Source organism: Rhinolophus sinicus, chromosome 2, assembly GCF_057876585.1.
Source record: "Rhinolophus sinicus isolate RSI-liver-muscle chromosome 2, RSI-T2T, whole genome shotgun sequence".
NCBI classification, from domain to species: Eukaryota; Metazoa; Chordata; class Mammalia; order Chiroptera; family Rhinolophidae; genus Rhinolophus; species Rhinolophus sinicus.
This window is the reverse complement of record NC_142502.1, coordinates 124,105,483-124,131,311: the sequence shown is the minus strand read 5'-3', so window position 1 is coordinate 124,131,311 and position 25,829 is coordinate 124,105,483. Positions and strand designations below refer to the sequence as shown.

At 36.6% G+C, this 25,829-nt stretch overlaps 1 protein-coding gene across 2 annotated transcripts in view; it reads left to right on the top strand.

Annotated features, from left to right (window-relative positions):
- EIF5B (eukaryotic translation initiation factor 5B) overlaps nt 1-25,829 on the top strand; it is a 63,981-nt gene that overhangs the window by 20,030 nt on the left and 18,122 nt on the right. For both annotated transcript variants that reach the window (XM_019753827.3, XM_088796026.1), the window contains 9 exons: nt 6,750-6,875; nt 6,991-7,075; nt 7,743-8,418; nt 9,499-9,716; nt 10,122-10,272; nt 15,865-15,963; nt 16,448-16,537; nt 18,062-18,136; nt 21,571-21,854. In XM_019753827.3, coding sequence (XP_019609386.3) covers nt 6,750-6,875; nt 6,991-7,075; nt 7,743-8,418; nt 9,499-9,716; nt 10,122-10,272; nt 15,865-15,963; nt 16,448-16,537; nt 18,062-18,136; nt 21,571-21,854 — 1,804 coding nt within the window. The remainder of the gene's footprint in view (nt 1-6,749; nt 6,876-6,990; nt 7,076-7,742; nt 8,419-9,498; nt 9,717-10,121; nt 10,273-15,864; nt 15,964-16,447; nt 16,538-18,061; nt 18,137-21,570; nt 21,855-25,829) is intronic.

Genomic DNA, 25,829 nt, shown 5'->3' with positions numbered 1-25,829 from the left:
TTCTTCATGTTGTGTTGATTATTCTAAGTCTTTTGTTTTTGCATTTAAACTGTAGAATCAGTTTGTTGATATCCACAAAATAATTTACTGTGGTTTTGGTTGGGAATGCATTGACTCTAGATTAAAGTGGGAAGAATTGACATCTTAACAATGTTAAGTTTTCCAGTTCATGAGCGTGGACCAGCCGTCTGTGTGTTTAGGTCTTGATTTCTATTTCTTGTTTACTGAGTGTTTTTATATGAATAGATGTTGGATTTTGTAAAATGTATTTTTCTGTGTCAGTTGATATGATCATGTGATTTGTTTTTTTTCTTTAGCCGGTTGATAACATGGCTTTTTCATACATTGAACCCAACCTTGCATTTCTGGAATACATTCTACTTGCTCATGGGTATAATCTTTCTTTTATATGTGGCTGGGTTTGGTTTGATAGTATTGTTGAGAATATTTGCATATGCATATAAATTATTCATCTGTACTTTTCTCGTGACATCTTTGTCTGGTTTTGTTATCTGGATAATATCAGCCTTAGTTCTCCTTCCCTCTTTTTCTTTTTGTTGGTCGAGTTTGTGAAGGACTGATGTTAATTTTTTTTAATGTTTCCTAGAATTCACCAGTGAAGCCATCTGGCCCTGGGCTTTTCTTAGTGGGAAGTTTTTAAGTTAATAACTCAGTTGCTGTACTTGTTATAGGTATATTCAGATTTTCTGTATCTTCTTGAATCATTTTTTTAGCGGTTTGTTTTTCTAGGAATTTGTCCAAGTCATCTAACTTACCTAATTTGTTGGCATACGGTTCACACTATTTCCTATATTCAAACCTTGCACATCTGGAATAAGTCCCATTTGATCATGGTGTTAATTCATTTTGTACATTGTTTGATTCAGTTTGCTAATGTTGAGGATTTTCACATCTGTGTTCATGAGAGATGTTTGCAGCTTTCCTTATACTGTTTTTGGTTTTGTTAATGGGACTATGCTGGTCTCATAGAATGAGTTAGGAAGACTCTGCTTCTGTTTTCTGGAGAATGCAGAGAATTGATTTCATTTCTTCCTTAAATTTTTGCTGTAATTCACCAGTGAAATTATCTGGGCCTAGTGTTTTCTTCTTTTGGAAGGTTATTAATTAGCGACTCAGTTTATTTATTAGGTATGGGCTTTTTTCAGGGATGTAATTTTTTCAGGGATGTATCATTGTAGATGTACAGCAAAAGGATAAGAAGAAATACTATGAATAAGTCTCTCTACGGACATTTGATAACTTAGATGAAATGGACTAATTTCTCAAAAGTACTGTCAAAACTCACCAAAATGAAATAGACAATTTGAATAACCTTATACCTGTTAAAGAAATTGAACCCATAATTTAAAATGTCTTGAAAAATAAATCTTCAAACTCTGATGGTTTTACTGGAGATTTCTATCAAATGTTTAAAGAATTAACATCAACTCTGTATAGTCATTTCCAGAAAATAGAAGAGGAGACCCTCCCAGTCTTTTTATAAAATGAGTATTACTCTGATACCAAAGCCAGTCAAAGATAGTATATAAAAAAGAAAACTACAAACTGATATCCTCTATAGATAGCAAAAGTTGCTAATAAAATGTTAGCAAGTAGAATTGAGTGCCAATACATCTTAGCATTATGTAAAAAGAAATATATATCATGGCCAAGTGAGTGAATTCAGGGGTTGCAAGACTGGCTCAATATTCAGAAATTAATCAGTGTAATACATCATATTAAAAGTAAAGAGGAGGGCCGGCCTGGTGGCTCAGGCGGTTGGAGCTCCGTGCTCCTAACTCCGAAGGCTGCCGGTTCGATTCCCACATGGACCAGTGGGCTCTCAACCACAAGGTTGCCAGTTTGATTCCTTGAGTCCCACAAGGGATGGTGGGCTCCGCCCCCTGCAACTAAAGATCTAACATGGCACCTTGATCTGAGCTGCCACTGAGCTCCCAGATGGCTCAGTTGGTTGGAGCGTGTCCTCTCAACCACAGGGTTGCCGGTTCGACTCCCGCAAGGGATGGTGGGCCATCAACTAGCAACGGCAACTGGACCTGGAGCGGAGCTGCGCCCTCCACAACTAAGATTGAAAGGACAACAACTTGACTTGGAAAAAAAAGTCCTGGAAGTACACACTGTTCCCCAATAAAGTCCTGTTCCCCTTCCCCAATAAAATCTTTAAAAAAAAAGAAAGTAAAGAGCAAAAATTACATGATTACACTGATTGATGCCGAAAGCTGACAAAATTCATCACCCATTCATGATAAAAACACAGAAAACTAGGGATAGAGGGAAACTTCTTCAACCAGACAGAGAATATCTACCAAAAAATTCACAGCTAACATAGTGGGGTGCCAAAAAAAATGTATACAAGTGAACACTTTGGTCAGCATTGCTCAGGCATTAGTTTGCTGTAATCAGAAGTGTCTGGAAGCTGATGGTAACCACTTTGAGCACCTCTTGTAAATGCAGAAGTCAAACGTGACTTGTATTCATCTTTTGTTATCGGTATATTGAGTATTACAATTTTAATACAGTTTTCCTTAAAATGTGTATACATTTTTTTTGGCACCGTCTGCATTTAGAAGTGAAAAACTGAATGCTTTCCCCTGAAATTAGGAACAAGGCAAGGATATTTACTTTTACCGTTACTATTCAACATAGCACTCTATAAAGTTCTAGCTCATGCAGTAAGGAAGGAAAAATAAAAGACATGGATCTGAAAGGGACAAATAAAACTGTTCTTACGTGCAAATGTCATGATGTACGTATCTAGAAAATCTCAAAGAATATTATAGAACTCTTAGAACTAATAAGGGAGTTCAACAGGGTGACAGTGTACCAGATCAACAAAAAATTCAGTCACACTTTTGAATATTAGAAATGAGCATGTAGAAACTGAAATTAAAAATATACTTCCAATTAAAAAATACTAGTTTTGTGAAAACACTGATGAAAGAAATGAAAGATCTAGATAAATGGAGAGACATTCTGTGTTCATGGATTGGAAGACTCAACATAGTAAAGCTGTTAGTTCTCTTCAAATTCACATACAGCTAACATAATTTCTATTAAAATATCAGCAAGATTTTTTTTTTTGTAGATGTATACATGTTTATTTTTAAATTATTTGAAAAATCAAAGGAATTAAGAATAGGTAAAACAGTCCCGATAATGAATAAAGGGGAAGGAATGACTGCCTGATTTTAAGGCTTCTTGTATAGTGATATTAATCATGACTGTTACTGCCAGAGGGAAAAACACACATATAGATCAGTAGAGCAGAATAGAGAACACAGAAATAGACTCCACAGGTACCGCCGATTTTTTTGACAAAGGTGCAAAAGCGATTCAGTGTAGGGATGAATAGTCTAAAATGTTGCTGGAACAGTTGGGTGCCCACAGACAAAAAAAAAAATCAAAGTGGATGATAGATTTAAATATAAAATGTTACGGTATGCAGTTTTTAGAAGATAATATACGTAAAAATCTTCACGACCTATAATTGGTGAAAAGTTCTTAGTCATGACACCAAAAGCATGATCCATAGAGAAAAACCTCGATAATGATACTCATGAAAATTCAGAATTTTTGCTCTGATTGAAAAAACCCTGTTAGTGGAGGAAAAGGCAAGCTACAGACTGGGAGAAAATATATGTGAACCACATATTTGACCAATGACTCATATATAGAACATATAAAGAGTTCTTCAAACTCAACTTCAAAAGAAAACCAGCCCAATTAGAAAATGGGCAAAAGATAGGAGACATTTCACTGAATAGTATATATGAATGTCAAATAAGCACATGAAAAAATTTCATTAGCCTTTAAGGAATTGGAAATGACTATGATGAGATATCACCACACATCTATTAGAACAACTTAAAGGAAAGGTAGTCATAATACCAAACACTGGCTGGGATATGGAAAAAATTAATACCTCCATATGTGGCTGGTGTGAATATTAAATGGTAAAGCCACTTTAGAAAATACTTTGGCTGTTTCTTAAAAAGCTACACATACAATACAGTATTTTTAATAGTTTCAGTTTTTAAAGCCATTAAGTTGTAATGTTTTTCTATCTTAATGGAAGAATGTGGCATGTGAAAACACTGAGTTGAATACAATAGAAAATTGCCTTTTATTCCTGTATGTCTGTAGTAAATTTAGAATGAAGGATTAGGGGCTGTAATGGAAAATATTAATAGGAATCTTGTAGCTTTGATAAAGGAAAAAGTAAGTGGTCTGCAGGAAGACACACCTGCAGAAAAATATTTTTACAGATTCCTTAAAGATTTTAAAGCTTTCAGTATCAGCATGAATGTATTTTACATTTGAATCTAGTGTCCTGAAAGCTTAAAGCTGTAGTTTGTAGTGGGTAAGTACAGAAGTAGGTAGAGTATGGTTTGAGGTTTCAAATTAAGTCACTGATTTCATATGTATGTCACCATCATGCCGTCAGTAACATGGTTGACTTTAGGACCCTGTGTCTGGGGCAGGAAGCGCAGTGCACATTGAGGGAACTCTTTAGAAACCATTGTAGTTAAGAACGTTAAGTCATGTTGTATGTCACTGATACAGTTTGTAGCTGTGTTTGAATTTTTCAAACAAATAGTTTTCAGAAACTTGATGATTTTCCATTGTATAGGAAGGTAGTATAATTCTGGTATCAGATTTGGGCTTGAGTCCTTAGTATGGTACTTTCTAGATGAGTGGCCTTTTGTAAATTCTTTATCATTTTTAAGCTTAACTTCATAGAGTTGTTATGAGCAATAAATGACATACAGTATTTCTAGTGGTTGGTGAGCACAATGCCTGATACACGACAAGCACTCAAAAACTGTTAATCTTTTACTACTGGCCTGAAGACTTTCAAAGTCAACAGCATACAAGTGTAGTACTATATATCATGTTATTCTAGAGATGTTTGTTAATGACTACGCTGGAAATACAGCCAATCACTGTTGTGATGAGATGCATATAGTTTGGGTGAGGGCTGGCAAAGTTTTGGAGGTGAGGTGTCAAGCTTCAGTCATTAACCACCTTCCCTTCACCCTCTGTTCTCAGAAGCTGTGAAATGTTGGCAGAAATGTTTTTGGAGACACTGCTGGTTGATGCTGGGCCAGACTTAGGTGTCTGTTACTGGTGAGACCTAGGAGTTTCCCTTGACTCCTCCCTTCTCTCTCTACGTCCTGTCCTGTCCGGTCCTGTCGGTCACCTCAGTGTTGCCGACTGAGCCCCTTCGTATTTATCTGACTCAGTCTTCGTCTTGCCTGCCGCTGCTGCAATCAGGCGCACATCGCTTCTCCTCACAGTTAACTGTGAAAGCTCCCTCACTGGTCTTCCTGCTTCCTAACTAGGTGGCATTCTGCCCTGCCTCCTATTAGACATAGCTTCCTAAGACGCACATTTGATGACGTCAGCAGGGGTAAGAGCTCTTAACTATAGCATCAAACTTTCCGAGTTCAAATCCTATCTCTGCCTTGTGTGATCTGGGCAAATTATCTGTGCTTCAGTTTCTTCTTTTATTAAAGAGTAACTGTTCAAATCTGACCCACAGTCACCTGGGATAGCTTAAAAAAAAAACATGTTGCCTCGCTCTCACCTGTTTCTGGTTTCCTAGATTTTGGGTGGGGACAGGAAATATATAACGTATAACACGCCTCTCAGTTGGTTCAGATATCCTTTTACGAGTCCTCCTGTGGCCCCATGCACGTGATTGCCTCTAGGTATTTGTACTCTCCGTGTCTGGCCAACAACTTATAAAAGCATTAAATTTCTTTATGGCATTTAGCATTTTCCAATTCCTGGTTTACTGGTTTGCTGTCTGTCTCTTCAAAGCTTCTTGAGGATCAATCCTGTATCTTCCATGTCTTGTAATGTAATCTTAAAATTTATACAGTTAAGTCATTTTCTTGAGAAATTCTCTTTACTGAAATGAAGCCTCTTTATAACAAGGTGTCCATCACTGGGGGCCATGTTGCATGAGGTCTTGGTTTTCTTACTGTCTCATTTATTTGGATTCATCTACCTTTTCTACTGTGCATCTCTGACTGATCTCCTTGGTTTTCTGTAGGTTTTAACTGAAACTTAGTTGGGTTTACTTCAAGAAATATTGTTAGGTGAGGACATTGTATGATGGAACCAGAAACAAAAGCAGAAATGTAAAAGGTTATTAGCTGGTTTGTTCTGAATATTTGGGTATTTCGTGTGTTTTATTTAGTGTGGGGTCATGTTTTGCTCAAGGCGTTTAAACTTTGTGCATCTTAGTTTTCCCATTGGTAAAGTGCAGTATTAGACTAGCTGATCTCTAAAGTTCATTCCAGCTCTAAAATTTCCATTATTCCAAGTAGAAATGCATAGGTGTCCAAATATTTAGGTTATTGATAAATTATTAATAATCACGTAATAAGGCCTGTTTTAGCTTTTAGGTTTTCTCCGTTACGTAAATAACTCCAGATACACACAAAAACTTTGGTATTAACAAAAGTTAATTTTCCTTTCTTAATTACCTGGAGCACTTCATTATAGCTCTTTCTGATTTGAATGTAACTCAAAAATTTTATTCAAGCAGATGGAGCAAGGCTGATAAGTGGTAATAACTCAAGTTGTCATGAAAGAACTTGCCAAATGGTTTTTTTCAGTGGACTGCTGATACATGAAAAAGATTAAAAAAAAGTCTCTGTAGGTGAATGTGCTAGTTTTGCCCTTGAGTAACATTTAGGTCTTCTTTGTTTTCATTTAAGTGCCAAGGATGACATTGATCTTGATGCCTTGGCTGCAGAAATAGAAGGAGCTGGTGCTGCCAAGGAGCAGGAGCCTCAGAAGTCCAAGGGGAAGAAGAAAAAGGAGAAAAAGCGGCAAGATTTTGAGTAAGTATATTTCAAATACTTTTTGAGTATTTCAGATTGCTTTTTATTAGATTTGGTGCTGGATTCACTTACTAAGCTAATTCAGTGCCTCAAAATATATTTTAATCTTTTCTAGTGAAGATGATATCTTGAAAGAACTGGAAGAATTGTCTTGGGAAGCACAAGGCATCAAAGCGGACAGAGACACCGCTGCAGTAAAGGTGAAAGATGGTTGCTCTCCCGCTGGCTGCCAGTGCCGGCCTTAGGGAGCTGCTTTTGGAAACTTGGGGCAACGTGTATATGTCAGTTAAAAGTTTCTACAAATTCTGATGCCAAAGGGGGAAAACAATTTTTGGAGTAGAAGTAATGTCATTTAAAACCTTTCACAGATAGAAAGATGTTTTATTTGGGAATCGAAAGATATTTTGGGGTATGTTACCTATTCATAAAATTGTCACTTTTGAAGCTAGAACATTTCTCACCTCTACCTCCGATTTTCTGTATTATTTCTTCTTCATCCTTTGAATTTGGAGAAGCCTCAAAAAACTGGGAAAGTGATAGATCTTTTTTCTTCTTTCAGTTTCCCCCTTTGGCTTTGTGTGCCCTTTAAAGAAGGTCGTAGATGAGAACTGTGATCAGTGCTGGCTGCAGAGCACCTGGATCTGACAGTCTCAGTGAATGTGAAGTGTGCCCGAGGCCTGGGCAGCTTCTGGTGCTTGGTCGAGTTTTATATTCTTTTATATTCTTATGATAAAGGACCTTATTTTGGAATTATTTTGCGAATTTTTCCATGTGTACTTAATGAAGTACATGACTCTGAGGAGTCTTATTTATTTTTAAAAATAAAGTGTAATTCTAGTAATATTTCTAACAATGGAAATTTTTTAGCCAACAGAAAATAATGAAGAAGAATCCATCTCCAAACAAGATAAAAAAAAGAAAGGCCAGAAAGGCAAAAAACAAAGTTTTGATGATAATGATAGTGAAGAATTGGAAGATAAAGATTCAAAATCAAAAAAGACTACAAAACCGAAAGCGGAAATGTACTCTGGGAGTGATGATGACGATGATTTTAATAAACTTTCTAAAAAAGCTAAAGGGAAAGCTCAAAAGTCAACTAAAAGGGGGGATGGATCAGAAGAGGATGAGGATAACAGTAAGAGAACTAAAGAGCGTTCCAGAGTAAATTCTTCAGGGGAAAGTGGTGACGAATCAGATGAGTTTTTGCAGTCTAGAAAAGGACAGAAAAAAACCCAAAAAAATAAGTCAGGTCCTAACGTAGAGAGTGGGAATGAAGACGAAGATTCCTCCTTCAAAATTAAGACAGTGGCCCAAAAGAAGGCAGAAAAAAAAGAGCGTGAGAGAAAAAAGCGAGATGAAGAAAAGGCCAAACTGCGTAAGCTGAAAGAAAAAGAAGAGTTAGAAACTGGTAAAAAGGATCAGAGTAAGCAAAAAGAACCTCAGAAGAAATCTGAAGAGGAAGCTATGAAATCCAAAGTGACTCCTGACACTGGAGCAACCCCTGCCTTTGACGAGAAAGGAGAGACGCCCACAGCTGCTGAAGGTTGGTGATCTGTTGAGGAAAGGCAAGAGGTGTGGATTCATACTTAGTCTAAGTTTTGATCATTATGCCCCAAAGTCATTTCCTTATTTGTCCTTGGTTATAAAGGTGCTTAGTTGTAAGAAAGCCTTTTAAAAATGACATCTAAATGCTCTGAATTGATGTTTATTATTAAACATTTAAATATAGTCTAAAATGTCTTTCAAATGGTTTGTGCACAGAGCAGGATTTTTATAGAATTTCACTTTGAAAAACAATTTTTTGCTGTTGATGGAGAGTAGAAGTTGCCTAATGAAAAATTTGTTCTTCCTTTTGATAACTCAATATCAGGTAATATCTGAATTCTTTCTTGTTTTTAAAAAACCCAATTCAATCTATGAAATCTAAAAGTAAAAACATGCTAAAATTAGTTAACATCTTTTCAGCAGTAGTGAGCCACTGTTTTGTACCAGAATCAATTAATGAAAAATAAGCTTTCTAGCTAAATGTCCTCGTCTTAGTTGGAATAAAAGTAAAGATAAAATGATTCACATAGTGTTTCTTTAGACTAGAAAACTTTTAATGGGAAAATTGACAGGTTTTTTTAACCACTCGAATTATTATCTGGACGTCTTTGAGGAGAAACACCAAGAAAGTAGCTTTATAATCTTTAGTGTTTTAGCATAATGCTGCAGAGTTCTTAGAATATAATTATGTTTTTGTATTCTCCTAATATCTCCTTAAAGTGGGCCTCAGTCATATCATCCCCATCTTATACAGATTCAAAACCAGCTCCAGAATTGAGGCAGGAATTCTGACACCCTGGATTAAGAGCTACGTTAGATACAGTCTATCTTGTCCCTCCTGTCTTCTTGTATCCCTCAGGACAACTCAGAGCAATGCCAGCATTGTAGGCTTTGAAGGAGGCCGCCTGGGTTGTTCTGACCTGTTCTGGGCACACGGGGACTCACAGGTAACTGGAGGCTTGTGCCTGCTGCTGGCGTGAGCCGCGGCCCATCATGGTCCCAGAATTCTGGGGTTTGCGCATCCCCTCAGGAAGAAACGTTTTTTAAAAACACTTTACCACTATTCTTTCTTTGGTAGATGACTATGAAGGAGACAAAAAGAAAAAAGATAAGAAGAAGAAGAAAGTAGAAAAGGAAGACAAAGAGAAAGAGAAGAAAAAAGGGCCTAGCAAAGCCACAGTGAAAGCTATGCAAGAAGCTCTGGCTAAGCTTAAAGAAGAAGAAGAGAGACAGAAGAGAGAGGCGGAAGAGCGAATAAAACGGCTTGAAGAACTGGAAGCCAAGCGTAAAGAAGAGGTACGTTTTCATGAACATACGTTCATGACGTTACATTGTGTTTAACCTAAAAATTGCTTCTCTATAAAATTTGTCTAACCACTAGACATTTCATAATCGTGTGGTAATTCAGTTACATTATTGTTCTGATTTAAATAATAATATGAAAAGGTACAGAAAGTCCTACCTTTATTTCCTCAGGTACAGACAGAAGTTGCAGTGTATCATTGCCAGCACACAGTCTGTTCTCTGTGATACTAATTAATAATCATTATGTACAACATTTAAAATATTTTCATTTGGAATCTCCTAACATAATACTTTGCATGTACCTTAAAAACTTTGTTTGGCGTTTGGCTTGTTTACATTTAAGTTTTATAACTGATTCAGCCAGTACAGTTTTGTCTGACATGTATTCTTTTATAGGAAAGATTGGAACAAGAAAAAAGGGAAAGGAAAAAGCAAAAAGAAAAAGAAAGGAAAGAACGCTTGAAAAAAGAAGGGAAACTTTTAACTAAATCCCAGAGAGAAGCCAGAGCCAGGGCCGAGGCTACCCTCAAACTTCTCCAAGCTCAGGGTGAGTAGTGTTTCCCCTTACCAGCGTGGTCTAGACACTTCTTGTGTAATTACTACGTCTCAGATGGTCAAAGGAGAACTGACCTGAACCAGAAGGCGAACTCCTATGAAATGCTGTGAAAAAGTCCAACAAAAGTGTAAGCAGTAGATGAGATAATTTCATTATTTAATGAGGTGACTTCTACAATAAAAACATACGTGTAAGTGATAATATGTTTATAAGTAAGTTTTTTTGTCTCTCCAAATGAAGAGAAATAGAGAAGATAGTAAAATGAGTCTCCGTGTACCCATCACTCAGTTTCAACACTTGTCAACATTTATCATTCTTGTTTTTTCCCCTTCCACGTGCTTTTTTCCCCCTGGAGTATTTTAAAGTAAATTTCAGGTACCATATTATGTTACTCGTATTTTACTTTAGTATGTATCGAAGGACATTTTACTTTTTAACATGAATAGAGTACATATTACATCTAACAAAATTAATTCCTTGATACCTGATTTTCTGTCTTTTTTTAAGTTTTTCCTCTTGTCTCCAAAATGTCTTTTATAGTTGATTTGTTCAAATCAGGATCCAGATTAGATCCATGCATTGCATTTGGTTGATAGGTCTGTCTCTCGCTGATAGATACCATTACCATCCTGTGTTTGGCATGCCATTTATTTGTCGATGATACTGGATTATTCTCTGTGATTTCTCATAGTCTAGATTTGTCTAACTGCGTTCTCCTTGTGTGGGCTAATAGCCTTCTCTATCCCTTGTAATTTATGAGATCTGGCAGCTAGGCTACTTCCTAGTGGTGCTGTACACTTCCTGTTGCCTCATTGATCTTCACTTCTGTTGATGTCAAGAGTGATGAGTGGGTTTAGCTGTTGGCAGCCTTGTCCATTATAAAAGTTCACCATTGCCTTTTCACCTCGTAATTTTAGTGTCCTGTTGGTGATCATTGCCTATGTGCAGTATTTCATTAGGAACTGCAGAATTGTGATATTCTGTCACTTCTGCATTTATTAGCTAGAATATTTTTCTAAAGAAAATCTTTCCCTGAAATACTGTTCATGCAGGAAAACCAGGATAATTACTTCATTCTTTCCCTTTCTTTATTAATTTTCAAAATAATAGATTGGTGTTCTAGCAACCTCTAAGGATGACCAATGAGTTTAATTTTGTTTTGAGATCATATCATTTTATTTTAATAGAGTTTTATACAGTTGACATGTTTTCATCTCGTGAAGTCATTAATGTTTTTGATACTCAAATTGTACCATCTTTGGCCAGTGGGAGCCCATTCTGACTTGTCCCGTGACTGTCACATGACCACAGTATTCTTTGACCTCTTCCTTGTTTTCTAACACAACAAGATATCTCAGGTTCATCGTGTACATTTTATGCCCAAGACCTGGAATTAACTTTACCCAAAGAGCCCTGGTTCCTTTTAGTTTAGAGACTGCAATCTGAACATATAATTATGTTTTGACAGGTGAGATGCTTTAAAATAGTGTTTTTGTTTCATTGAGAAGAATTATTGGAACCTCCCTTAATTTCCTATCCCTACATTCCAGGGACTTTTATATTACAGTAATTTTGGTGCTTTTGCTATGGTTACAGTGATAGCTACTGTTTATTATATGTTTAGTATGTAACTAATGCTGTAATAAACTTTTGACATTGTTTCCTCATAAAAATCATACAGATATTTTTCCTCATAAAAATCATACAGATATTTTTATTCTCATCATATAGATGAAGAAATGGAGACTCAGAGAGCTTAAACAGCTTGCCCAAGGTCCTAGAGCTGAGATTTAAACTGATCTGTGTGACTGCCTCTTTATTCTGCATTATTATGTTCAGCTGGGAGCAGTAAATGTAGAGAAACACAGTACTTAGATTTCAGAAAATTTCATGCTGAATTGGGGGAAAATTTCATTTGAAAAATAAGAAATTAGAGAACAAATTGGAGTACAACTAGCACTCAAATCGTCAGGTTTGACTGGTGACTGACTATCTGAAAGACTAAACACTCTCATGCAGTAATTAAGATGGGACCAAGCAGGAAGTAACTTGCCAGTCTCAGAAGTGCTGTTTTATGGAGTAGTTTGACTTGTACTTCTGAGATTGGAAGAAGATTACAATATAAAATGATGAATTTAGCATCAGTCTTTAGGACGGGCTTGAAAGAGATGGCCTTTCCTGTGGCCTGTCTGGCCCCAGTCTCCTATTCTTCACAGTGCTGCCTACTATTTGCCTTCTTGTTGGCTCCCTAATGTCTATTAACAAAAAGGCCAAGCTTCTTAGCATGATGTTAAAGACCCTCTGCAGTCCACTCACTAAGTCATCTCATGGAAAGATACTGCCGTGTTATGTGTCACCATATCTCAAAGCAGCCGTGTTTGGTAAAGATCACTTACCACATTCATTACCTAGAATAATATAAAATTTATTCATTGAACCCCAACTCTGTTCTTAAGAGAGTGTAAGGTATCTGCAGGTATCTGTTTTCAGGTATTTACTCTGAAATGTGTAGCAGGTTACCTTTTCAATCTGTTTTGTAGCTTGTAACTACTAACCATATATAGCAAGTACTTTATAAGTAATTTGGAATTAACTCACTTCAGGCAAAGAGCTTCAGCAAGAACTTGATTCCCTGTTTCCCTGAAAATAAGACCTAGCTGGATCATCAGTTCTAATGCGTCTTTTGGAGAAAAAATTAATATAAGACCCGATCTTATTTTACTACAAGCCAGATCTTGAAAAAAATCAATAAAATTGATGAACTTCTTGATTAAGGAAAAAAAAGACAAATTATTGATACCAGGAGTGAAAGGGTAGATAGGGGTATCATTACAGATCCTACAGGTATTAAAATGATAAGGCAGTACACTGTGCAACTCTGTGCTCATAAATTTAAAAGCTTAGGTAAAATAGGGCCATTCCTTAAAAGATGCAAACTACCAAAACTCACAATGAAATATATAACCTGGATAGTCCTATATCTACATTTCTCCCTTTAACTTCAGAGGATACTATCCCTCATGAACAAATATGCAAAAGTTCTCAACAAAATGTTAGCAATTTGATTCTAGCAATACACATGTGTATATGTGTGTATGTGTATTTATACGTATTTATAGATAAGGATAATCTGTTATGACCCAGTGGGTTTTATCCTGGGAATGCAAGGCTGGTTCAGTATTTGAAAATCATTGACTGTATTGACCATACTAACAGACTAAAGAAGAAAAAGACATGATCATCTCAATAGATGCAGAAAAATCATTTGACAGATTTCAACATCCATATATGATAAAAAATTTAGAAACTGGGAATAGAAGGGGGGTATCCTTACTATGATAAAGGACATCTATAAAAATCATAACTAATTTCACTTAATGGTGAATGACTGGATGCTAAACCCTAATATTGTGATTAAGGCAAAGATATTTAATTTATAAATTAGGCATAGCAAGAGATTAACAGTAACTAATAATAAAATACAACAATTAATATACTGTTATAAGAGTTATGTGAATGTGATGTCCAGTTTTAACCACAATCATTCCACATTGCACTGGTATGTCCTTAGCTCGAGCAATGAGGCATATAAATGGAAGGAAGAAGTAAAACTGTCTATTCACAGATGACAGTTGTCTACACAGAAAACCCCATGGAATCTACACTCCAAAAACCTCAAAACCCTACAGCTGGTGAGTGAGGTTGACAAGGTTGTAGGTAAGGCCAGTATGCAAATATCAATTGTATTTCTGTATGCCAGCAAGTAACAACTGAAAATCAAAAAATTTTAAATATTTACAGTATCAACCCTCCAAAAAGAAAAACATTGAAATAGTTATAATTCTAATATTTGTGGAATTTATCTGCTGCAAACTATGAAACACTGGTGAAAATAAAGATCTATATAAATGGAGAGCTGTTATATTCAGGGATTGGAAGAGTTGATATTGTTAAGCTATCAGTTCTCTCAAACTGATTTGTAGATTCAGTGCAATCCTATTTAGAATCCCGCAGGATATTTTGTGGCTATATATAAGCTATTTCACAAGTATACACGAAAAGATGCAAGTATTTAGAATAGCCAAAATATTTTTGTAAAGGAAAAAACTTGGAGGACTCACAGTGTCTGATTTTAAGACTTACTATAAAGCTGCTATAATCAGTATAGTGTGATATTGGCAAAAGGATAGACAAATAGATTAATAAAACACAACTGTACATAGGTGGTCTGTTGTTTTTTTCCCCCTTGATGGTAAAAGGCAATTCAGTAGATAAAATACAGTGTTTACAACAAGTAATAATGGAACAATTGGACATCTGTATACAAGAAAAATCTAGTCCTAAGTCTCACTCATTATTTAAAAATTAAGTCAAAATGGATCATAGATATAAATATAAAATACACAGCTATAAAACTTTTAGAGGAAAACAGGAGAAAATCTTTGTGACCTTGTGTTAGGAAAGGAATGCTTAGTTACAACTTTAAAAGCATAATCCATATAAAGAAAAAAACTGATAAAATTGAAGTCCAGTTAAACACTTTCTTTCCACAGAAGATACCATTGATAGAATTCAAAGACCATACCTGAAAATATCATATCTGACAAAGCATTAATATCCAGAATATATAAAGATAAAATTGAACAATAAGAAAACCAACAATCTTATTTGAAAATGGGTGAAAGATTTGAACAGACACTTCACCAAGAAGCTAAGCCCCTGAAAAGAATGCTCAGTGTCATTAATCATTAGGGAAATTCAAATTAAGACCACAATGAGATATCACTACACACTTATTAGAATACATAAATTCTAAGTACATTAAAAGACACCTGTGTTTACCAAAATGCCTGCAAGGATGCAGAACAATTGGAATTTTCGTACATTACTCGTGATAATGCAAAATTGTAAAGCCACTTTGGAAAACGGAGCCGTTTCTTACAAAATTACATATTTATCTAATGTCCCTTTATCCCGACTCCAAAATATTTACCCCAGAGATACATTTGCACAAAAACCTACATACAAATATTCATAGCAGCTTTATCCATAATTCTCAAAAACTAGAAACAACTCAAATGTCCTTCAACTATCTATTGAATAAAGGAACTGTGGTCCATCCATACAATGGAATGCCACTCAGCAGTACAAAGAAACAAAGCATTGGTACGCACAGCAACGAGGGTGACTCTGAGATGTCTTATAATGACAGCAGCCAGACTGTAAGGTTTTTGTTCCTGCGGCATTTTGGAAACTGCCAATCTTTGGGGGTGAGAACAGGTCAATGGTTGCCAGGGGTAAAGGATGTGAGTAGGATGTGACTCACAAACACCTGCATCTTCATTGTGACGGGCTGCATAACTACGTATTTATCAAAAGCTGTAAAACTGGACACCAAAAAAAAAAGGAATTTTAATGTGTGTAAAATATGAAATACCTGATACAAAAAAGAGGTTTTTCTGTGAATGTTCTTTTGTAGTTTAGGGTTTGTATCTCTGAGGTGAATAAAATGTTACCTGTTTAGCACTTCTTAGGTGACATACAGGTAGTAGAAATCTGATCTTTTCCATTTTTATCCCTCAGGTGTTGAAGTGCCATCAAAAGACTCTTTGCCAAAGAAAAGGCCAATTTATGAAGATAAAAAGAAGAAAAAAACACCACAGCAGCTAGAAAATAAGGAAGGTTTGTTGTATACAAAATAGCCTATGATTTAGAAGCAATTTTATTTGCCTTTTCCCACACTTTTAAAACAGAATGTCTTTTAAAAAGAAATCAACAAATCAGAATTGCATAATAAAACTTATTCCGTATTTCTGATTATTGTTGATCATTCTCAACTGATTCAAATGACAGGGTGATGGAAAAGTACTTTTGTTTGAAAAATCTGGATCCTACCCTGTGAATAACTATCTTTAACTCTGAAAAGCACAACTATCATTCTTATTTTTTCTTTGTTTTTTTCTCAACCTTCTGTAATTTTGCATTCTTTGAGCAGACAGAAAAACTGCTGATTCCTGTAAAATACATGACTGATATTTAAACATTTTCCAAACTTGGTAAAGAATTTGGGTTTACACTCGTTGTTATTCATACTTAACAGAGTAAGTATCCTAACAAATTACACACTGCAAAAGTATTACTAACTTGGTTTCTGCCCTTTATTCAGTGTCTGAACCAATAGAACTAAGTGCTGCCATAGAAGTTGTGGAACAAGGAGTGCCGGAAAAGGAAGAGTCCCCACCTCCTGTTGATCCAGGCCAGTAGTGTTGGCTAATTAATTCCTATTAAGTAGTGTTGGTGTATAACAAGGTGGCTTAGTTATCATTAGTTTGGGGAACCAAACATCTGGCAGGATGGCCTTCTTTCTTTATGGTTCTTTCTAAACCATTTCTTTTCATTTCCACTTTGGAAAAGTGTAGTAGTAAGATTTGAATCAATCTTGTTCTTTTCAGAGGTGATAGTAAAATGTTTTGTAGAGAGGATCGAGGTTTTTGGATTTTCTCTGATGTTTGTTTATGGGTCAGAAATCTTGGGTGGTGCCAAGAACACATGAAGATCTTTAATCCTTCTGAAGCAAATTGGAACATTTTACATTAGAACTTAACAGTCATAAAGATTGGGATTTTTAAACCTTAGATATCAGCCTGTTTTTAGTAAATCAATAAGAGGATTGAACTTGTTCATTGTATGTGTGTGTTTTGAGGTTGGAGAAAGTCTCTGGCTTTCTTTCTCATTTTTAAGATAAACATTGTACTAATTCATGAGACTGGTTACTGATAGGAGATCTAGAGGCTATCCTAATCAAGGTAAATCCAAGAGAATCTTGAATGTTTAAAGACAGGAGTGGAAGTGGGGTTGTAAGAGGATGTCAAGAGTAACCCACATTGCGGAAATTATTGATAGTGCCTTTCTTTTCCCCCCTCCTATTCTCAGTGTAAAAAGGATCATTTACCTGGGCACATCTTCACTTAGCATGATGAAATTAGAGAAATTCAGGTTGATATGCTTAATAGCAGCCCACTGATTTAGGTGACATTTGCAGCAGCAGAAAGAGCTGCTAATAGAAGGAAGTTTTGAGCACCTGCTCCTGACTCATTTCCCCCTCAGCATGACTTACGCAAACTTTGGCAAATAACTGGTTATTTCAGGGAAGCAGATACCTGTGCAACCCTCATCTTCTTTTTATTTGAGAATAGTGTTTGCTTGATTGAATCCCAGTAAAAATAGAGTCATTGTTAAGGAAAGGAGTAAGTTTTTAATATTCAGAGTTACACGTTTCTGGCAGTTTTGGGTTATACACATAGTATTCTGTTCTTACTTTCAACTGGAGTAGAGATGTAGCTTTGCATCTCCAGCTATGTGATTTGAGTAGTATTTGTATGTATCTATAGAGGCTAAAACAAAATAAATAATAAATTCTTAGGTATAAAGTTGAAAGATCAAAAAGAAGATACATGTGAAATTTCATTTGTTCTCAAGAACTGAGAGTGATCATGTGCCCTTTTCAAGATCTGAAGTACCAGTTTAATGCCTGAGTTTCTAGTATTTCAGTGACCTCAAATACGAAATCTGGGTTAAGTTTAATATGGTATAGTCAAAACACTAGGAAATTGTGAGGCATTTAGTAATAGTAAATTAGGACATGGTAGCTATATTGAAAAAATAGTTCCAAAGGTAATGAAATTGTATACATATTTTCTATATAGTGAAAACGTTTCTTTTTATGGTAGCATAATTTTCTGCTTTTTTCTGTGTTTTTAATGAAAGCTTTTATTTACAGAAGAGGAAGAAGACACCGAGGATGCTGGACTGGATGACTGGGAAGCTATGGTCAGTGATGAGGAGAGAGAGAAAGGTGAATAGCTCATTAGCACACGCTGATAAATCCAGTGGTATTACAGGTGTTGAGATGTAAAGGAACAGCCGGTCTGCTGATGATAAGCCACCTGAGCATTCCTGTGCAGAGGGGCTGGTCCTGCTCGCTCCATTGCCCTGGTTCCTAAATCCTCGTGTAGAGTCTTATTTTATGAGTAAATGGGTTTTCAGCAAGTCATTTGTAAGATAACTGCCTGGGATTTAGAATACATTTTTTCAGAGTGATAATGTTATAAATAGTGTTAGGTTATTAAAGCTAGCCTACAAAAAGCCCCTTTAAACTTAAAATATAATAATACAAAGATAATACAAATAATAGTATAGTTCCTAACCACTACATATGAATAAAAATTGCCTTTCTTTGTCATTACTTTCTGTCTTTTATTACTAAAATCCACTTTCTTTGGGTTTAATTTGCTGCCTTTTTCCCTAACTCCTTGAGGTGGATGTTTGTCTCTGGTTTTTCAGCCTTTCTCCCCCCAATACATATTTTTAAAACTGTAAATTTTTCATTAATCGCATGGCTTTAGCCCAATTGCACAAGTTCTGGTATGTTGATATTTTAAAATTTCCATTTTGATATTTACTAACTTATACCTATGATTTATTTAGAAGTGTATTAATTTACATGAGTGGGAACTTTCTAATTATCATGTTACTTCATTGTGATCAGAGAACATATGTGGTTCTATCCTTTGCAAGATGTTGAGACTTAATTTACAACCCAGTAAATGGTTGATGTTTATAAAAGTTTCACATGTGATTGGAAAGTGTATGTTCTGCAGTAGTTGGGTGCCTTGTTTGCTGTATTTAGTCACGTTTGCTGATCATTTTGTTCTTCTTTATGTTGTTCTGAGTTTTCGTCTGGTGTACTTCTCTGTTGCTAACAGTGGTGTGTTAAAATCTCTCATCGTGAGTGTAGGCTGGCTGTTTCTCCCTGAGTTCTGTTAATTTTTGTGTCGTATATTTTGGTGCTATATTATTAGGTGAATATGGGCTCTAGCTGGTGAATTGACTTTTTTTTATCATTGATTTATTATTTTGTTTATATTATTATGTTTTATTTTATTTATTCATTCTTAGCAATGCTTTTTGCCTTAAAGTTTACTTTACCTGATAGTAATATAACTACACTGTCTTTGATTTCCATATCTGTTTCTATCTTTATCTCTTTCTGTATCTTAAAGAGGATATAGTTGAGATTTTAAAGTCTAGTTTGTCGGTTTTTGTATTTTACCTGGTGCGCTTAGCCCATTACATTAACATTTGATGTAATTAATGAAATACATTGTTTTTATATTTATCATCTTACTAAGTCCTTCTTACTTGTTCTGTTTTTTTTTTCTTCTTTCTTTTCTAACCATATTTTAGATGGTTGGATTTTGTTTTTTAACATTTTTTCTCTCCTTCCATGAGCTTGGAAGTTGTGTACTCTTCCCCTTACTTTCAGTGGTTAATTTAGAGACTTTTTACATGGATCTTTGAACTATCAATATCCATTGTTACCCTCTCTCCATACAATGCAAACAGCATTGAGTACATGACAACAGTTATCAATTCTCAATTTATGTATCGTTCTCATTTATTTTAATTCTCTATTTTAAACCTCATAATAACTTAATTGTTCTTTTTTACAGTCAGTATTTACGTTTGCCCATATTCTTAGCTTTTTGTTGTGTTTAATTTCTTCCTGCATCTCTGACATTCCATTTGGATCATTTCTTCCTGCTTGAAGAACTGTTAGAATCTTTTTAATATGACATTTGTTAATGAGGCATTCCATTTTTGCTTTTCTAATAATGTCTTTATCTTTTTATCTTTATTCTTGAGGTCAGTTTTTCCTGAGTGAGGAATTCTTTGTTGAAATTCTATTTATGTAACACTTTGAAGATATTATTCCCTTGTCTTGGCTTTCATTGTTTCTATTGAGAATTCAGGTATCAGCCTAAGTTTTTCATGTGTCTTTGGTTTTTAGCAGTTTCATTATGATGTGGCCAGGGTTGATTTCTTTTTATTTATTCTGCCTGTAGAGCTTTATGAATGTATGGTTTTATGTTTTTATAGTTTTGCAATGTTATGAGCCATTATTTTCCCTCAGAGATTCTAGTTATGCCTACTATGATAGATAGACCTTACTATATCATTGTATCTTTTCTTCTTTTCTGTATTTTCCACCTTATTGAGTCTCTGTGGTTCATTCTAGATTATTTTTTGTCATTTGTCTTCTGGTTCATTAATTTTCTCTTCAGTTGTTTTTATCTCCTGTATTCAAGTTTTAGAATTTCCATTTAACTATTTTTTATGGTTTTTATTTAGTTTCTGAAATTTTGAATCTTATCTTTTGCTCCCTGGATGTTAGAAACTTTGTCGTTTTTAAATTTTAGTTTTGTAACTTCAGTATGTGGAAGGCATGTTGGTTTCCATGTGCTGGCTTTCCTCATGTGAACTGTTTTTTCACGTAATTTGTTATTTTTATATCTTGTGCTGGATATTAAACTTGTAAAACTATGAAAATAATATGTGGTCAAGGTGTTTTCTTTCTCCAGAGAATATTTATGTGTACCTCCACCAGGAGTCTGAGGGAACGCAGGAGGGAACTCCAGGAGGGAACGCAGAGAGAGTCCTGGTGGAGGTACATATAAAAATCCAGCAGTATGGAATCACCTTGTTCCAAATTTAGAGTTGAGAGAATCTGGAGGTGTTCTGCAAGAATGGGGAGGTTCTGTTTACTTCCTGTTCATCTTTACCGATCGGGTACTGCTTGCTTCAGGATTTCACCCACAATCAGTGCGTTACCGAATGTTGGTCCACCTTGTCCCCCTGAATCCTTGGGAGGCCTGAACTCCTAATGCCTGGACCCGTAAGCACTGAGGGTCTAGTAGACGCTCTGCCTGGCCTTCAGGTGCCTCTGCCTGCATCAGCAAATGACCCCAAGGGGAAGGAAGTGTTTACCTTGTGTTTACATTGTGTTTACCTCCCTGGTGGCTGCTCGCTCTTGTATCCTGGCTCAGTAAAGCTTTTTTATTACCTCACGCATGGATGGGGGCAGTAAGTTTTCACTGGTCAGTGAAACACTGTAGCAGTTCTTCATGGTAGCATGTAGGGCCTCCCTTACCTAAGTCGGAATGCTGACTGCGTCATCTTGTTTTTCTTGTGTTCTCCAAAGTTTAATGTGCTCTTTGAGTGACGGCGTGTAGGTATGTGTGCAGAGGTATTCTCAGCACGTGCCCTCTCATTATGCACATTCGTTAGACCCTTTGCATTTAGGATGCATGACGTTAGTCTGGAATTCCTGATCCAGTGTGGCTGCCTTAGTGGGTGTACTTTCAGTGTTGCTTTCACGGTCTCTCTTAGCTTGATGGAAATCACATTTTTAATTTTCATTTATTTTAAAACGTCCCTGTTTTTCTGAAGGAAACACGGTGCATATAGAAGTAAAAGAAACCCCTGAAGAGGAGGAAGAGGAGGAAGAAGAGGAAGAAGAAGATGAAGAGAGTGAAGAGGAAGAGGAAGAGGAAGGAGAGAGTGAAGGCAGTGAAGGTGAAGAAGAAGATGAAAAGGTGTCAGATGAGAAAGATTTGGGGAAAACATCAGATAAAAAACCCAGTAAAGAAGTGAGCTCAGAATCTGAGTATGACTCTGATGATGATCGAACTAAAGAAGAAAGGGCCTATGACAAAGCGAAGCGGCGGATTGAGGTATTTCCCGTTCCCTTTGCTCCTTTCTCTCTACTCCTCCTCTGTGATCCTTAGAACTGCACTTGGAAAAACGTAGTCTCAGAGTAGCATCTTGTCCTGTCCTATTTCTGTAATGTCGAGACATGATAGGTCTGGCAGCCCCTTACCTATGTCAGCGTGCGGACTGCTGCATCTTATTTTTTCTGTGCTCTTTGAGTGATGGTTTCTAGACACACAGAGGCGTTCTGGGCACATGCCTGCTAGTTATAAGCATCAGGTAAGTGTTTGCATTCATTGCATATTTGCATTAGTCACTGGGAGGCATCGAATCACTTAAGTTGTTTGGCTTCTATCTATTAAAGTCCACATACCTAGCAGGCTTACTACATTTTTGCTACTTAATGTAATAGGCCTCAAGAGAAAGTTTCTTTCATTATGTCAGCTTAGCAATAATACACTAAAAACGACTTCGGTTTGTTTGAGGATGCTAAACTATTTTAAAGCTATGAACTATTTTAGCTTTCCTTTATCTTTTCATGTATAATTCTAATTTTCATTTTTTGTTTTCATACCTATATATCAGTGTTTGCCTTTTCCTTCTGTAAAGTCTAGACAAGGATACAGTTTCTGAATTTCTACAGGACTAAGATCTTCTGTTGTACATTGGGGGCTCTCAGACCCGGCCGGCACTGTTGACATTTGGGGGCCAGATCATTCCTAGTTGTGGGGAACTGTCCTCTTCATTGTCGGGCGTTGAGCAGCATCACTACCCTGTGCCCACAAGATGCCAGAGCGTCCCCGTCCCGTCCCCCGACTGGGACTGCCGCTTTCTGCAGCACGTGCTCTGGCAGCTCCCTAGCTCTGTGTCCAGTTGTGTGAGAGCGTTTGTGCTGCGTTTGATGATTTAAAAACAGCAAACAGAATGGGTATACAGCAAGAAGTAAAAGCTCCCCCATTATCTCACTCCCCATACTTGTTCATAGTTCTGTGTATGAGCTGCAAGTTTTTAAAAATGTTTAATTAAAAGTAAGATAATTTTGTAGAGACATTTTTTTTTCACGTAACAATATGCGGTGGACGTCTTAGCTCACCACATTTTTAAGCAGCTTTGTTGAGATATGCTCTGTTTTAACTGTACAGTTCAGTGACATTTTATAAATTTACAGTTGTGCAACTATCAACACAATTTAAATTCAGAATATTTTCATCACCCCAAAAGATTCCTTGTGTCAATTTGCAATCATTCCCCATTAGCACTAGCCCCAGGCAACTGCTAATCTACTTTGTCTCTATAATCTCTGGAAATTTCATAAAAATTCAATAATATGTGGTCTTTTGTGTCTGTCTTATTTCACTTACCCTGTTTATCTGTGTGGTAGCTGTATCAGTACTTTGTTCCTTTTTATTGCCAAATAGTGTTGTGTTGTATAAATATACCATATTTTATTATTATCCATTCACCAATTAAAGGACATTTGAATTTTTTCCACTTTTTGGCTGTTCTGACTAGTACTGTTACAAAATTCTCATATGAATGTTTGCATAGAAATGTGTTTTCATTTCTTTTGGATATATTCCTAGGAGTGAAATTGCTGAATCGTATGGTGGATTTGTGTTTAACTTTTTCAGAAACTGCTGAACTATTTTCTATAGAGGCTGCACAATTCTGAATTCCCACCCGCTGAGGGTCCTGGTCTGTGCATCCTCACTAACACTGTTACTGCCTCTCTCTTCAGTTGTAGGCATTCTAATGGGTGTGAAGTGGTACGTCTCGTTGTGGCTTTAAATTAGGCTTCCATTGCCCCTACTGATGGTTGGTAGATTTTCCTGAATGAAATGTTTCTCAATTTCTTACGTGCCTTTGGCCAGTTTGTAGAGTCCATCAGTGGTTTTGACTATTTTGTCCAGTTTTACCTTTTCTTTTTGGGGAGACGATTTGCTGAGCTTCTCATTCCATCATTCAAGAAGTCCTTCCTCAACACCTTTAACAGTTACATATTGTATTCATTTTCTAGGAGGACCCTAATTTAACTTTGTATTAGTCTGCTTGGACTGTCATAACAAAATACCACAGACAGGGTGGCTTAAATGACAGCTATTTATTTTCTGACAGTTTTTGAGGCTAGAAGTCCAAAATTAAAGGGCTAGCAGGGTTGTTTTCTGGTGAGGGCTCTCTTCCTGGCTTGCAGAGAGCTGCCTTCTCACTGCGTCCTCCCATGGCCTTTCCCCTGTGTGTGCTGAGAGAAAGAGAGGGAGAGATATTTTTTATTTTTCCTCCTCTTATAAGAAGACCAGTTATATCAGATTAGGGTCCTACCCTCATGACCTCATTTGACTTTAATTACCTCCTTTAAGGCTCTCTTTCCAAATACAGTTACATTGGGGGGTTAGGGCTTCAATGTATGAATTTGGGAGAGATGCGTTTCAGTCCATAACAAACTTCATGGTTCCCAAACCCCAGACTTCTGAGCAAGTGTCATCATTGTGGATTGGGGTCTCCACCTCCATGATTCTGTGTAGACAGATAGGTATCGTCAGCCTTAGGTTTAGGAAACACTCATTGAGAAATCCTCCACTAAAGAAGATAAAGTGGGGCGGGCCCGGTGGCTCACGTGGTTGGAGCGCCGTGCTCGTCTTTTCAATTCCCACATGGGCCTGTGAGCTGTGCCCTTTACCCCTAAGATTGTGAACAACAGCTCTCCCTGGAGCTGGGCTGCCGTGAGCAGCCGGAGGTTGGTGTGGGTTGGCGTGAGCTGCCGTGGGCTGGCTGCTGTGTGGCCGGCAGCCAGGGAGAGCTGCTGTGAGCGGATGACTGGCAACCGGCTGCCTCAGCTGGGGGAGCACAAGGCTCATAATCTCAGCAGGGGCCAGGGAGCTGTGTCCTACACAACTAGACTGAGAAACAACGGCTTGAACCGGAATGGGGGGGGAGAGGGGAAGGTGGAAAAGGCGTGAAAAAAAAGATAAAGTGCTTACTAATTTTCACTATTATAAACAACACTGTAGAGAACAAATACTGTTTTATGGGTGCATCTTTGTGTACTTGTCGTGTTGTTGCTTCAGGACAAATACTTAGGAGATAGAATTTCTGAGTTTTAGTCTATACTACATTGCCTTCCAGAAAATTTTGACGCTTTACTAAGTATGGGTGAGAAGGTAATTTTCAACCATATAAAATCCTAAGGTCACGATGTTCGTATTTGAGTTGTACATACTAGTCTTTGTTTTATTAGTCTTTGCTAGTAGTAATAAATACTCGCGTCTTACTTTGACATTCCAGAACGTTTTGCATTCCAGTTTCTACAGAAAGATCCAGTGTCTGGTGGTAGAAATGAAAGTAAAGAGTTCTTAGAAAGAAGGTTTTTAGATGGAAAGTAGTGCTGTAAATGACATTACTTCAGAATTTGGATGAAAGTTTTATCTCATTTGAATGCCAGCTTTGTTGTGCTTGAAAGGTTTTCATATGAAAGAAGAATTGCTGGCATGTGATTTTGTTTGGTTCTCAGAAAGCTGAAGTGTTTGGGTCAATGCTACAGAGAAACATTGTGGCTCAAGGACAAGCTTTCTCCCCCTTAGTGGTAGCTTAGGAAGGTAGGATGGGCCCTTGGATGTCTTAGGCTGAGGCCTGAGTAAACTTGCTCCTAATTGAAAGGCTTTATAGTGTTTGTACACTGGATAAAGTTTTGAAATAAATTGCTTTAAAATGTTTTACAACTGAAGTTCTAATGAAATTGTTTGAATGCAGGAGTATACCCATTTTTATATAACCCCTACATAAGTTAGAGGTTGTACTGTATAGTAAGGATGACAGAAAGATCAATTCCTTTTCTATTCATTATATTCCATTAAATTAGCCATGTGCAGAAGTGTTCAGAAGTTTGAGCCCACACTTTACACCATTCTTATTCATATTATCAGTGCTGTTCTGAAATTTCCTCGAACCAGGTTTCTCCTTGTGCAGAGGTACTGTGATGGGGATTAGACTGTGAAGCTCAC